The 16,165-nt window shown below is 37.3% G+C and overlaps 1 protein-coding gene and 1 pseudogene across 1 annotated transcript in view; both read left to right on the top strand.

Annotated features, from left to right (window-relative positions):
* Window positions 1-16,165, top strand: part of Fancl (FA complementation group L) — an 88,811-nt gene that overhangs the window by 21,373 nt on the left and 51,273 nt on the right. The window contains exons 3-5 of the mRNA XM_036201493.1: window positions 3,736-3,796; window positions 6,728-6,784; window positions 10,841-10,941. Of these exons, the coding sequence (XP_036057386.1) occupies window positions 3,736-3,796; window positions 6,728-6,784; window positions 10,841-10,941 (219 nt within the window). The remainder of the gene's footprint in view (window positions 1-3,735; window positions 3,797-6,727; window positions 6,785-10,840; window positions 10,942-16,165) is intronic.
* LOC118592214 lies at window positions 11,560-13,703 on the top strand (annotated as a pseudogene).

Genomic DNA, 16,165 nt, shown 5'->3' with positions numbered 1-16,165 from the left:
CTTTATGGTTTTTCAGGAGCAATTTGTAATCCCCAAGGCAAAATTCTCTTTACCTCATCAAATGGTTTTCCAAAGCATCTGTGTCTGAATCAACCAATAAGGTATCATCCATATAATGGTAAATTATGGATTGAGAAAACTGTTTACAAATTAGTTCTTTTTTTTGTTTTTCCCCATATCACAGTTTTATTGGTGGTGAGGGGTGGACACAAAAGAACCAGGCCTGGCAGAGAGCAGACAGAGAGAGACAGAGAAGAGATAGTGGGGGGCAGGGAGGAGAGAACACAAATTAGTTCTAATGGCACCCTAGAAGCTGAACACTTACCTCCAGAGGAGGCCAATCTAGATGCCAAGATTTTGGTGAAATTATTGTTATATCTGCACCTATGTCAACCAAACCCTCAATTTCAATGCCATTTATTTGTATTTTTAGCTTTGGTCTTTGAACATTTATAGAATTTTCCCAAAATACTTGTTTTATGATTTCTCTTGAAAATTTCGTTTTATCTACTGAAGCTGTTTTGCAGTCTAGAGCAGGATGGCTTTCAATAACAGGCATTTAATTGCTCTCTGGAGGGATTTGCACTTGTAGACAGAGAATGATTGATTGAGCCAGATTTGACATTGGGGCCTGTGAGAGGCGCATGACAGTGTTTTCCTAATGGCAAAGGGCTACCTTACCTGTCCCATGTTGATCTGCATTCATTAGTCCAACTTTGGACTTTGCCACACCTTCTACATATTCCAGAATGCTGGGGCCTTCTTTTTGGATTATCTCTAGAAACAACATTGTTTCTAGGAATACTTTGTCTCAAACCCCCTTTCAGATGACCTAGTTTACCACAATTAAACATGTGACCTTTTGATTTTTCTTAAAATTTTTAGAAATCACTTCTGCTATTCAAGTATCATCCCTAAGTGTGAGATCCAATATCAGTATTTTGGATCCATTCATCTATGGGTGCTTACTTGAGTTCAAAGACCTAATCACCCTTTTGTATTCTGAAATAGCATTTTAAAAAGCCAAATATTCAATTAATATTTGTCCAACATCTGGATCAGACATCATTCTATTTATAGCTGAGGTTAATCTTTGTAAAAGAAAAAAAAATCAGTGAAGGATTCTTTTGAGCATTGTATAAATTTAAGTAAATGACTCAGTCTTCTTTCCTGCTTCTTCAGCCCTGTCTCAAGCATTCAAAGCTGCTATATGGCATAGAACCAAGGTGTTACCATCAAATATAGACTGTCTTTGTAAATCAGCATAGTGGCCTTCACCCAGAGGCTAGTCTTGAAAAATTTCATGACCTCTAGCCCTTCCTCATTGTTCTAAGACCCTTGCTTCCTCTCTCCACCATGTTCTTCATAGTAACTGAGGACCAGCTTCCAATATTTCTGTAACTAACTCTTTACATTCTTGTGGAATAATTTTGTTCCTAGTTGTCCATGAATTTAACATCTGCCTCACCAATGGTGAATACATACCATATGAAATGACTGATTCCTTAAATCCCTTCAAATCTAACATTTCTACTTTATTCTAGTTAACTTCTGTATAGCCTTAGGGAGGGTCTCTTATCTAGTGGTCATTCTTGTATGATAACTGGATAAATTAAGGTTGATATTCTAATAACCTTAGGCCCCTGCTCTTCAGTTTCATAGTGCAGTGATGCAGTAGGTTCTACTATAAATTCCTCTCTCTGTGTCTAAGTATATTTGTTATTTTCATTGGTAGGTCTTGGTAAAGCTTGTATCTTATCAATAGTAAGTCCTTCTAAGACTTGTTTGTATCTTATTAGTCAAATTTTCCTATTTTATTGACAAGTCTTTCTAAGGCTTATCAAAATATCACATTTGGCATAGTTATCAAACCACTTTTTTAAGGATTAAATATTAGTTGCCAAACTAATAGTAATTACAATTGGCATTATGTCAATCCCAGCTAAGTCATTTCTCCCCTCATTTAAATTTTCCACTTTCAAATCATCCATAGTAACACTATACAGGGTCCTAGTGCCCTGCATTTTGATGTTCCCCATTCTTAACATGGGAAAGATTTTCTTTTTAATATTATTTAACTCTTCTTTAAAGAACTTCCTAGGTATCTCACCAAATTTGCTGACTTCTCACTGTTTGTGTGTGGTTTTGGTATTGAACTCAAGCCCTTCCTTCAATTTCCAAGTGTAAGCCTACTTTCCAGAGTCCTGGCAAGTGGCAGACACTTGCTGTCAGTGCTTGCAAAAAAAAGGCCCAGGTGGCAACTGTGGAAGAGCTGGCTGTCATGAGTCCTCTGTCCCTGGGGCTGTTCCCCATGTTGAGCACCAAATGTTGTTTTAGTTTTGGCACAGTGGCTGGGCCTTAATCTACGTTATTTCAGCCAGCAATTCCAACTCCGGAGTTACTGGCTTGCTTTTCTAGCAGCAGCCTTTCTGTTCAAGGTAGGGCCTGTTCCTACCCACACCAGCCCAATTGCTACCAGTAAAGGTCTCTTTACCTAAATCTCTTTTTCTGTTTACAAATAAGGCTCAAGATTCAAAGCCTGGGGTGAAAACCTGTAAGCTTAGAGAGAGAGAGAGGCAACTAGCTAACTCTCTCATTGCTGACATCTCTACCAAACCAGAAAAAGCAGTACCACTCCAAACCCTCACGACTACTTCCTGTGTCTCTCTATCTCTTCCAGATACCCCTATGCTCTATGATTACTTTCTGTCAACTAGATGCTAACTCAGCCTCCTGATCCAAGGTTAATTTTATTTAATTAGTGGAAATCCAAACTTGAGATTCACAGTGTGATTGAATATTCCCAACACTCCAACTCAGAGATTCCCTGCCTCTGCCTCCCAAGTACTAGAATCAAAGTTGTGCACCACCACACTTTGGGCCACTTACTTATTTTTATTTTATGTATATGAGTGTTTTTTTTATATATCTGTGAACCACTTGAATGCCTATTGCCCAGAGAGATAGGTGAGGGCGTTGGTTCCTTTGGAACTGAAGTCATGAACTGCTATATGGGTTGTGCTTGGATCTTCTAGAAGAGCAACCAGTGCTCTTAACTCTTGAGCCATCTCTGCAACCCCAAACTCAGACTTTCTACATCTTAATAATTAAAGTTATTGACCTAACCAATATTGTGTGCTGAGTTGAGGTGAGCTGGAAGTGATGAACTTATCAACACCTATATAATTAAAAGTATTTGTACAGTTATATCAATCTAGAATATGGAGAATATATTGTACATAGTGTTTTTCAAGTGTAAATTTGATATGTTATGATCCAAACTGTGTATATATCTGCCTACTGTGTTGAAGTGTCTACTTCAATGGAATTTTCATTTGGACATGTTATAGTTTAGAAAAGACGTGTTGCCACGCACATGCCTTTAATCCCACCACTCAGGAGGCAGAGACAGGTGGATCTCTGTGAGTTCAAGGCCAACCTGGTCTCCAAAGTAAGTTCCTGGAAAGGCACAAAGCTACACAAAGAAACCCTGTCTCGAAAAAAAAGAAGAAAAAGATATGATGTTATTAGCATGCTGCTTACTAATAGCTGTTGTCTGTGTTTGAGGTGATGAGACTTTTCAGCAGTATGAGTGGTTAATATTTTTCTTTACTTGTCAGAATTATGCTTACATGGTTTTTTTTATTATTTATACATTTGTTAGTATACAAATACATATTTCTCCTTGTAATAGCAAATAATAAATATGTCATTTTTTTCCTGTTAAAATTTCAGATTACTATGTAGCTGGCAACTGAAAAATATACTTAATAAATACCATCAAATAGTCCAACAGGTAAGTCTGTTAAAAGTCTTATGCTTCAAAGTGAGGATAGAAATTGCTAAATTTACTCTTTAGAGCCCTGATTTGTAAACAAGCTGGCTTATTAGTTGCTGTGTTTTGTAGGTTTCAAGTGTTAAACATTGTGTATTACATAGAGGTTTTTCTGGAATTATCAACAACTGTCAAGGCAGCATTGGGTTTGAAATTGATTTCCAGCCATGAGACTTTATGTTTCCAAAGATGGTCACCCCATCCATATGCATTGCTTGGTTGATTTCTCTGCCGAACTTGTAGAGGGTTGATAGGAAAAAAATCTGGACCTAGGCTGTATATGGCATTAATGAATTTGTAGTTCTAGTTTATGAAGAGGAAAGGTGAAAAGGAAGTCATTTAGATCCCTGTGACCTTTCATAAAGAGAGGAGCTGAGGGTGGCTAAGGAGAGAGCTTGGCAGCATTATTTAGTTATTCTTAGTGCTTGGTATACCCTATATGAAAAGTCATTTGAAAATTATAGAAACATTGTAAAAGAAATTATTACTGAAATAAATGAATATGATGGAATGTCTCTTCCAGAAAAATAAATGTTAATAGAATTGCACTTGTTATAATGATCTTTTCATTTGTGTCATTTTCCTGGGGTTCTGTATTACATTGTGTATTAAAGATAAGTTATGATGATATGGCCAAGGATGCTCACTCATGAAGTGTTATGGAGACACAGAGGGGTGTGGGAGATGACCTGCTTGAGTGGAAGAGTGTGAAATGTTGAGCTAGTTGTGTAAGCTCTGCATTGCTTTAATGGAATGCCGAGACTACCTCTACTCTTAACTGCTCCCTCGTTCTTGGGACTATTGTATATTGTACACAGAAGTTTAAGAATGAGTCCATTGAGCCATTTGAATAGCCCGAGAAATGTGCTCATAAGGGCTAAGCAAACAGTAGAACAAATATCTCACTTTCCTCTGCTTGTTCTGAAAGAGTAGTCCTAAAGTTGCCATCACTTATTTTCCCGCTGCCTTTAGCTGGTCAGGGAAAACTCAGCATTTAATTTTTTGGTTTTTTTCCAAGGTTCAGTTTTTCTCTTATGTTACTTTCAGTAAATGTGACCCAAGCAATCAACAAACTTTTTATAAAGGTTGTTCAGATTTCATAAACAACCAAGCCCTGTTAGTTGTGGTACCCTGTTCTGACAGTAGCATCTAAAGAGCCATAGCAAAGGACACATGGGTATGGCTGCATTCCAGTAAAACTCACTATAAAACAAGGTATTGAGCTGGGTTCAGCTGCTGAACTATGGGTCACAGGGCTTTGGTGGAAGTTGTTCCATGTAGAAGCACCAGTCATGTAAGATTTTCTCCACAGGTGTGCATTCCACCAGATCCGTGTTATAGCAATGATTTGCTTTCATGCACTGTTCAAATATCTTAGGCTCTGAATTTTCTCTTCTAAAAACATGGAACAAGTTTACATTTAACTTTGTTTTGAATGATGTGGGGATAGTGCAATGCATCACAATGTAAAACAGGAACACAAAGCAAGCAGTATTTTTTTTTCAAGCAGAGAAATGATGTAGTGTTCTGAGAAAGCATTCTAAGATATGACCATTTATTCTATAGTTATTTTAAGAACAAAACATGTTGCAGAAATAGAATACCATATCTCTGATACATTCATTCAATTTATAGGGGATAACTATTTTGGTCATTTTATCATAATAGTTTTTATTTCACTGAATATCTTTCTTTTTAAATTAGGATGACTTAGCTATGAAAGAATGAAAATGACTATCTGTGGTCTTAAAGGTCAAGAAGCAAAGTATATACTATCATTAATAAATCTAGCTAATATATTAACTAGATGTCTTAGTTAGGGTTTCTATTGCTGTGAAGAGGCATCATGACCATGGCAACTCTTATAAAGTGAACATTTAGATGGGGTTGCTTGCTTACAGTTCAGAGGTTCAGTCTATTATCATCATGGTGGGACATGTTGGTGTGTAGGCAGACATGGTACTGGAAAATTAGTTGAGAGTCCTACATCTTATAGGAAACACAAAGTGCTCTTAGATATTGGGTGATATTTTGAGCATCTAGGAGACCTCAAAGCCCACCTCCACAGTGACACACTTTCTCCAACAAGACCACACCTCTTAATAGTGCCGCTCCCTTTGGCAGACATTTTCTTTCAAACCACCACACTTGATTTTAGAAGTGAGAATTTTATGTTCTTCTTTCTGTTCACATCTCTTTACTTTGCCCTTCCCCTTCTCCTTTGAAAATAATGCTTTCCTACATTTGTTAGATTTTTTTCAGTGATGGGTCTGAAGGAATGGCAGCAACTGTGTGGCTTTAAGTGAATTCATCCACAGTTCACTATATTTCACCCAAACAGACTTGGAGGCAGTCCTGGTTAGCTTTAATTAACTTGACTGACACAAACTTGAGCTGTTGAGAGGGAACCTCAGTCAAGAACTTGCTTTCATCAGATATCCAGTTAGCAGGTTGGTAGGGCATTTCCTTGATTAGTGATTGCTGTGGGAGGCCTTGCCCACTGTGATGACACCACCTCTGGCAGGGAGTCCTGGGTGGTCTAAGAAAGCAAGCTGAGCAAGCTATGGGGCAGGGCTGTGAACAGCGTTCCTCTAGCCTCTGCTTTTAATCCTTGCCTGGTCATCAAAATGGACTACAAGCTCTAAGTGGAAAGAAAACCTTTGCTCTGCAAGCTGCTTTTGGTCATGGTATTTATCACAACAGTAGAAAGCACACCAAGACAAAACTTTTAGTTACCCTATTGATAGAAATAGAAGTAATGACCAGTGTTTCACTAATTAATACTGTTAAGATTAGTTAATGGATGTAGTTAATCCATTGTCACATTGATTTCAGTTTCAATGAGTAGAGCATTCAATTCAAGCATTATTAATTCAAAATGTTTTGATTTAGAGAATGAAGCACTCTCCTGATCTAGTAAGCTTTATGATGGAGTTGAAGATGATTTTGGTAAGAATTTTTTTTTCTAACACTCTTTTTATATCTACTAAGTCTTGATTGTTTCTGAAACTTTTAGTGGTATGTATGGGTGTATTGATGTTTGTATGTGTGCACATGTGTGAGAGTATATGAACCTGTGTCTTCATGTATGTAAACATACTCAACTATCAGTTTCCTCAGTTGTGTTCCACCTTATCTTTGAGATGGTGTCTCTCACTGATCTAAAGCTTGTTGATTTGGCTAACTTGGCTGACCATTGAGCCCCAGAAATCTTCCAGTCCCTCCCTCCCTAGACCTGAGATTATGGGTATATACTTTCATGTCTGGCCTTTTCATATGGGTAATGGGGATTGAAGTCAGATCCTTTTGCTTGCATGAAGTAGTCATACTTAATGACATAGCATAAAACACAATATTTTTTATACATCTACAGATTCCTGAAGGACTTTTTCAACATGAACAAAAGAGAGGTGATTATAGTGAATAACCTGAGTCAGTGACCCAATATCAACATTTTGTCCATCATATTTCTTCCCCAACATTTTTTGAAGAGATTGTCGTATTTTAACAGGAAATCCTGAAGATTATACCAATTCCTTTGTAAATATATCACTGTGTATATTTTTAACTTGGTGCTTTTTGCCTGCTTCAAAATACTTAATTAGGGTTGGCAAGATGGCTCATTAGGTACAGGCGCTTGGTGTGCAGGCCTGGTAACCTGAGTTCAAGCCCCAGAACTCCCATAAATGTTTAAAGAGAGGACCAACCCCATGAAGTTGTCAAGTGATGTTCACATGTGTGCTGCGGGCACATGTGCTCCCCAACACACATCATGAACACACATGTATACCATGATGGGAATAATGAGGACAATGCTAGTGATTTTGAATGTATAATTATAGTCATTCCTTACAGATGCTTTGTTTTTATCAGATGGGTCCCATACTTGAACTTGATGCTGATGTGAGGTTTAACTTATGCTGTCTCTCTTTTTGCCTTTGCCTCTCTTCATTCATGTCCTTGTTGGACAAAACAAATCATGTATATACCCTATAAAATTTCTCATGCTGCAAACTGAGTTTGTTAGAAATCCATGGAATCTTTCCGCACACTCTCCTAAGGGTTGTGTATCCATTACCTCCAAACCAAAATGTTTCATACCCCCAAATTTTTTATATCCCAGTACCCAACTCTGCCATGATAATACAAATGGCAAATGTCACAAATTAAGACTTTGTGTCATGCAGAGAATTGCTAATGATGTAGATTAAAATAAAATATGAATATTATGCTTTGGTTTTGGTCCCATCAAAATATCTAACTATGTATATGTAACTTATCCAAAATCTGAAAAAAAATTAACATCTTAAATATTTCCAAGGTAATTTAGATAAAGGATAATCTATACCTTTTCTTTGTAATCTGCCAGTCAGATCTCAGCATATTTATTTTGATATGAGTACTTGGTGCTTTTTACTTCTTACTGTGATGCACTAAGAGTTGTATGATATCTACTGTTCTTTATTTAGATGCAGCTGGTACAGTTTTATATCAGTATCCACCTCAGGATTTTATCATCCACTGCTGATTGTTCCATGTCCACCATTTCATGGGCATTTATAAAGGGTGGTTTATTTTCTTTAAATTATATTTTACATTTTGTGGTAGAGGGTATAAAACCCCACAGCTTGTGCAATGCTTTGTCAAAGGGCAAGTGTCCCAAATGGTCAGTAAAGGAAAAAAAAAAAAACAAAAACTTTCCTTTAGGTTTGTTAACCAAAACTATTTTAAAGAAGACCTCTCACCATTATTTGGCTAACATGAGGCATAGCAACAAGGTGTTTGCTTCTTTTCTTTAAAAAAGAATAATTTTTACTGTAGTAAGTTAGTGCCTAACAACTACCACAGGGAACTAATATGTTTTTAAGAAGCATTATTAATTCATGTGATTTATATGTTTGATTAGCTTTAATCCATTACAGTCATTTTCTTCCTGATGCTTAAATTGTCCTATTTTTGATCAGTTCACACTGTCTCATGTTGGTTCCTGTGGTCTTTTATTATAACCTCATCTTCCTTGCTTTGGGATGTCAGTTGCTCTAGACATACTTATTCATCCTATTCTAGAATTATAATCAGCCACTCCAATAAATCTGTAGGATTTATTTATAGTAACACTAATCATTATTATTGTGAAAAATGTCAGATACCTTGGTCTAGAGAGAGGGGTGCTCATTGCTGTCTCTGCTTCTAGTTCTTCTCAGTAGATAAAGCTGTGGGCAGAGTAATCATGAGTTCATGAGGATATTCCAGCCAGCATTATTGGATTTTTCTTTGCATTTATGCTTCTGTCTCTTTATTCTGAAATGTTGGTTTCTAATTACATTTACTTAATTATATATTTTTTTATGTTTGGTCTTTGTGTTGGCTAATTTTTGTCTCTGTGATAAAATAACTGAGAACACTTCAGTGAGAAGGGCTTTTTATTTCCATTTTCATTCAGAAGTTTCAGCCCATGGTCAGTTGGCGCCACAGCCTCTAGGTTCCTGCATGGTGAGGCAGAAGATTATGTTTGGGAGGAGAAAAGTGGCTTGTGTTATGATATATTGGAGGCAGAGAGACTGACAAAGGGCACAAAGTCAAGATAAGCTTTTCAAGGTCTGCTATTTTGTGACTTACTTTCCTCAACCATGCCTTGCTTCCTAATGGCTCATGGAGCTCTGAATTCATCAGTGGATTGACCCATGCAAAATCTCAGTAGTGTTTTTCACGGAGGACCAAGCTCTTTTGAGAGATTTTCAGCTCTGAACCATAACAGTTATGTATAACTTATTAAGCTTCTCTTATCTTTGTTTATGTCAAAATCATACTGCTGAAAACCGGAAGCATTTTGGTATTTCTTATTTTGTAGTGTCCATAGTATATATATTGGAAACTTAGTTGCTAGATCTTTCTTCTGAGTCTGTTTATTTATCCTCATGGCAACTCTTTGAGTACATCATTAATAAAATGCTTAGAATAGAATTGTTGAGGATAAACTTCTATGTTAAAATTTTGATTTATGAACTTATAAATCCTAATAAAGATTATCAAACTTACCAAACTACATCAAAGACCACAGTATAGGAACTTTAAAAGAATAAAGCAAAGAAATGTATGTTTCACATTGCTTTGATATTTGAGAAAAGTTTGGAAAATTTCTCCTGTCTATTACAATTTTAATATGCAAATATAAGAACATGGAACCAGAACAAAACTGTATCCCATTAAACTCTTATTGGATTATAAGTTACAGCTGTATTGGTCATTTACTTTTCAGGAACCATTTATTAATTTCAGCTAAAGTACGATCCTCTTATCAATCCTTTGCTTACAGTACTTTGTTTTGTACATTTGTGCTGTATTTCTGAATACAAACAAGATCCTGTAGTCTACCTCTCTTACAGATTATAGACGAATGTGGTGGGTTTATTACATTTAAGATAATGCACCTAAAAATGTGAGAATTAGTTTATTTCTGAGGCTGTGTCCTTACTGACAGCATACCAAGTCTACAGTGATGGCCTTGAGAATGATGCTCACATGAAGTTAGTAACTATGGGACCTGTTCATAAAGATTTATAAATTTCTTGTGGCACTTAATAATATTTAGGCACATATATTCTTAATTATTGAAAATGGTGAATGTTTGAAAAGGATTCTCTGAGGTAGATTATTTTATTTCTATTTGTTTTAAAATCAAGCCAATGATTCTAATTTGTCTAAAGTAGGAAATATTAAAGTCAGGATTTACACCTCTGTAAGACCTATGTAGAGTGCTTGTTTCTCTTCTAGTAGCTACTGTTCAGTTCCCTAGGTTATTGCATGGAGACTCTGGCTGTTATGCCTGGTGCTGTCCACCATCTTTAAGCAATAACAACAAAACAAACCGCCACCTGGGTTTTCGATAAAAATAATGAGTGCTTTAGTTAGACAATGAAAAGATTATGAAGTTTTGTTTTATAACTAGTTAATAATTCTCTTTCTAGTATTCCTCAGCCAATTAAAATATTTTTCTTTTAACAGGAAGTTGCTTTAAAGAATAGACAAGATTTGTGTATACAACCACCTTCACACAGTTTCTGCATAGAACTTCTTAATGAGATAGGAGCTGTTGGATGGGATAAGTATGTCTATTTAAAAATATATCCTAGAAATGTCTTTGTTTTACACATTGTAGCTTCATGTATTTCTAGTTGCCACAAGCTTAGTTTTGTGCCACTTTCAGTTGGTGTTTGGTATAGAGTGTCTGATCCTGATTGTAGCTGTCAGTTACAGACGGGGGATCATTATGGAATATTAACTTGAAAAGCTTCATGTGATTTGAAAGAATGGCATTTTATGTACATAATAAGATTCATTGTAACAGGAATTTTCATTAGATGTGCCTAATATATTATGTGTGCCTAACAGTATTCTAAATGTACTAAATGTTCCATGTTTAAAAGTAATGCTGGGTATTGGGTTGATGCTCAGTGAGTAGAGTTTTTACTCCTCAAGCACGAAAACTATGAAAGTACTGAGTGGGTAGGTTAGACCACATGGAACAAGTTGGCCAGCTAGACTAGTCTAATCAGTGACCTTTGACCACAAAGGAGCACCTCTCTTAATACGTGAGATAGAGTGCTATTGAAGAAATAGAGCATCAACATCTGCCATCTGTACACAATATGCACATGTGCCTACATGCCATATGTGTGTGTGTGTGTATAAATGTATGCATGCAAAATGTAATACTAATAAATATGAATCAAAATGAACAATTGCAGTTTTTTGGTATGTTTGTGATTGTGTACATAGCTATATTTGGCTGTTATTCAGTTTTGCTCTCCCAAATTTAAATATCCACATGTATTTTAAATGTTTTTGTACTTTCAGCAGTAAATCTTGCTTTCCCTGAAGAAAATAACAAATAAGGAAACTTAAAGGAAGGCTGGGATAGTGGCCTCACCTTTAATCCTAGCACTTGGAAGCCAGAAGCAGGTGGATCTCTGAGTTCCAGGACAGCCAGGGCTATGTAGAGAGACCCTGTTTCAAAACACGGGGGTGGGGGGTGAGGGTGGGGGTGGGAGGGGGAGGAAGAAAAGAGAAATTTAAAAGAAATTTAGTAGATGGAAATGTAAATTGTTAAAACTTTATCCATACATCACTGAGAAAAGAACGTCTGGTAACTTCCCTGATTCTCAGTTGTTGAAGTCAATTCTCGGTGTGGACATTTTTCAAACACTGCATTTTGTTAGTAAGTATCTCCCCAGCTTCCTGCTGTACTGGACATCCCTGGGAAAGGCAGTTCAGTTCTCACTGTGTAGCTGCCACCAGTTGTACTTCAGTGGGGTTTATTATTCAGTTCAGGGTTCTTCATGACAAAGATAAATCAAAGGATGACTTCATTTACCACTTAGAGAGCAGACGTTTTCACCAGAAGTTTTTCGGAATATATTTAAGACATTTCATTATTCTTCGGTGCACTCCATCTCAGCTGTTTTCTGAGTTGGCCATTTGACCACTAATTTAAAGAAGTTGACCATCAAATAGCATTTTAAGAGAAAACAAGGAGTCCATCATAGGCAGAAAACTTAATTTGCTCTGTCCTCCAGCTGAGCAAGATACCCAAAGGAAGAAGGTGGCCTTAGCCCCAACCCTTGTGAAGAAACAGGAGGCCTAAAAGATGGTGAATCCTCTGTTTGAGACAAGGCCTAGGAACTTTGGCATTGTGCAGGACATCAGCCCAAAAGAGATTTCACATGCTTTGTCAAATGACCCTGCTAGCTCAGGCTGCAGTGGCAAAGAGACATCCTTTATAAGTGGCTCAAAGTACCTCCTGCTGTTAACTAGTTCCCCCAGGCCCTGGACCAGCAAACAGCTACCCAGCTCCTTGAGCTTGCCCATGGCTCCAGGCCAGAGATAAAGCAAGAGAAGCAGCAAAGGCTGCTGACCCATGATGAGAAGATGCTGGCAAAAGGGACTTCCCAACTAAGAGGCCCTGTCCTTCCAGCAGAGGTCATTGCAGTCACTCCCTTGGTAGAGAATAAGAAGGCTCAGTGGTGGTGACCACCCACAATGTAGACCCCATTGAGCTGTTGGTCTTTCTGCCTATGCTGTGTCACAAGATGGGGGTCCTCTACTGCATCATCAAGAGAAAGGCCAGTGTTGTTGTTCTTTCTGCTCTTTTTGGGGGTCTGCCACTCAGCTCCCAAATAAATCACACACAGTCTTATTCTTAATTATAAATGTTAAGCCTTAATTTGTCTTGTTTCTTCCCAGATTTTCTTAAATTATCCCATCTACCTTTTGCCTCTGGGATTTTCCTCTTGTCTTACTTCTGTAAATCTTGCTCTTACTCCGTGGCTTGCTGTGTAACTGGGTGGCTGGCCCTTGAAGTCCTCCTCCGTCCTCACTGGCTACTTCTTTCTTCCTCCCAGATTTCTCCTTTTATTTATTCCCTCTGTCTGCTGGTCCCACCTATTTCTCTCTCCTGCTCCACTATTGGCCATTCAGTTCTTTATTAGACCATCGGGTGTTTTAGACAGGCACAGTAACACAGCTTCACAGAGTTAAAGAAATGCAACATAAGCAAAAGTAACACACCTTAAAATAATATTCCCCAACAGGCCAGGCTGAGGTGGCTGGTCCACAGGGAGAATGCACCACTGTTGCCTTCACACAGGTTGGATCTGAAGATAGGGTGCTACTGGAAACTATTAGGACCAGTTACCAATTACAATGACAGCTAGGATGAGATCTACCTCCACTGGGTAGTGTCCTGGGTCCTAAATCTCTGGCTCAAATTGCCAAGCTGCAAAAAGCAAAGGCCAAAGAACTCACCACTGACCTGGATCAAATGTACACTGCTAAGTTTCATGTGCAATATTGTAATTATAAAATATAAGAAAGAGCCTGGCGGTGGTGGCGCACACCTTTAATCCCAGCACATGGGAGGCAGAGTCAGATGGATCTCTGTGAGTTCGAGGCCAGCCTGAGCTACAGAGTGAGTTCCAGGACAGGCTCCAAAGCTACACAGAGAAACCCTGTCTCAAAAAAAATATAAATATATATATATATATTATATTATATATTACATATATAGTATAATATATTATAAATAAATATATAATAAACTATATATATATAAAATATATTTACTTTAATAAATTTATACCATGACCACACACAAAGTGTGTGGCAAGTTATATTCATGTAAATTTGTTTTCAGAGGCATTAAGAATGCAGTACATTTATTACTATTAGAAGGGAGAGTCTGGTCCTTTGTCCATGTGTCCAGCTTCTCATCCTATTCCTTATAAATCTTTACATAGAACAGTTTCCTCTCTCATCCACAGATTACTTTTTGCACTGGGTTTGAATGGAGCATAAATCTTTTGGAGTAACTCTGTGTAGAGATGGGTGACCATTATTTCAGACATGTATCTTATTTCGACTTCTCAATTTTTTGTAGCTGCTTCTTAACTTGTCTTCCTACCTAATAGTGACAGCATGTAGATCTATACTTATGAGCCTTGAAATTTATACATTGGTCTCGTGTCAAAACTATAACTTCAACATCCAACTATTAAAACTTTACTAAAATCTTGATTGCAAGTAATAGTGTTTCAGAATAGCTGGACTGCTGAAGTGTATATAATAGAATTATGTTTCCAAATTGGATTTTAGAACTGAGAACCATTATTGTGAAGTCACAGATTTGCATCAAATGCAGCTGCCCCATGAGATGCTGGACATTATGTTGGGTGCCTTCCATTTTGTGATATAGTAGTTTTGAGAAGTAATGTAGGACATTTTTTCTTTTCATATGTTAAAAGGCATGTTTGTCTGGAATATCTGCCCTTTTATTTAATCAATAATTGGAATCTTGTAATTGATTTAAGCTCCCTTTGAAATGGCTAGTAGGAAGCTTAGTGTCAGATTATGAGTCCACTTTAGAGCCATTTTGGGTTATTTGAGGTGGGGCGTGTTTCAAGACAGGGCTTCACTGTGTAACAGCTTTTGCTATCCTGGAACTCGCTCTGTAGACCAGGCTGGCCCTGAACTCACAGAGATCCACCTGCCTCTGCCTCTCAAGTGCTGGGATTAAAGGCGTGCCCCACCGCTGCCCCTCATCATTTTGAGTAATTTATATTTCTGTATACTACTAATATTACCTTGCCTTTTATTTTCCAGTTATTTTTCGGTTTTCTATTTTTTCTAAACTACCACAAATTCTTTATGAGTGATATTAATAAGTATGTTGGATGGGGTGTCACATGAAAGTTATGTTCGTGAAAACTGACACACGTGTTTAAATGAGTCCAGTGGTCCTTATTCTTGTCTTTTTCTAGTATTTGATATTTTACTAACTTTTCCTTCTTACAACTCTTTATCAATAGTTCTTGTCAAGTTTTCTTTTTCTTTTCCTTTAATTCCATCAGTGTGGTTTAACAGTTCTTTATTTGTTATTTTCTTTCATGTTTTAAATCCTTTGTGGCCCATTGCTTCTCTTCTCCCAGAGAGAGACACCCTCTGTAGTTTGACTTAAGATACTTTGCTTTTCTGTCAACTTTGATGAAAGGACTTGCTCATAATGTTTTGAATTTATCATTTCAAACTACCCTCAAAAACATTTAGCAAACAATTTAACCAGAGTTCTCTTGTAACAATGGATGTTGTTACAAGACATGTCTTTAGTTATTGGGCTAGAACACATCTTGACTCTTACCATGCATTTATTTCTAGTCAGTTGTCTGTCTACTCTCTGAGTTATGATGGAAAGTTCTGAGAGAAGTAAGTCTTAATTTTGAGCAACCCTCATCTCTAATTCTTCCTCTTTGTTCTTTCTGATAGGGCAGTTTATTGTTTTTGTTACCAACACATGCCAGTTAGCAAATATGTTCAGTCCTTTGTGTGCCAGGTACTCAGCACATCGATACACATTTCTTTAGGGGTTACTTAGTTGACATGCTCACTTGCACAGACTGCTTTTGTAAAGGAAATTATCTGGTTGGAATCTCTCAAAATTCCACATTTCATGAAATCAGTATGAGGGCTACAGAAGAATTCACCTCTGTTCATTTCCTTAAGTATCCATCCATAGAGCAAGCCTAACCCTAACTTAACCCTGACCTAGAAGCTAATTTATGAAGTAAATGAAGTTATGATTTTACCTATTGTTTCCATCTTATAGACGCTAAGCTTCATAGACCCATCCTCCCATTCTCCTGGCAATTCCCTTCTTCCCTCAGTGAAGCCCTAGGTTTTCTGAGTTCCTTGAGAATGTTGTTTTCTCTGCTTGATATAATGATTTGTGAAAACAATGTAAAGGACTTTATAAGCTCTGTTGCTTTTTTCCCTTGCTTT

This window comes from Onychomys torridus, chromosome 10 (genome assembly GCF_903995425.1).
Source record: "Onychomys torridus chromosome 10, mOncTor1.1, whole genome shotgun sequence".
NCBI lineage: Eukaryota > Metazoa > Chordata > Mammalia > Rodentia > Cricetidae > Onychomys > Onychomys torridus.
This window is presented reverse-complemented; position numbering and strand designations above follow the sequence as displayed.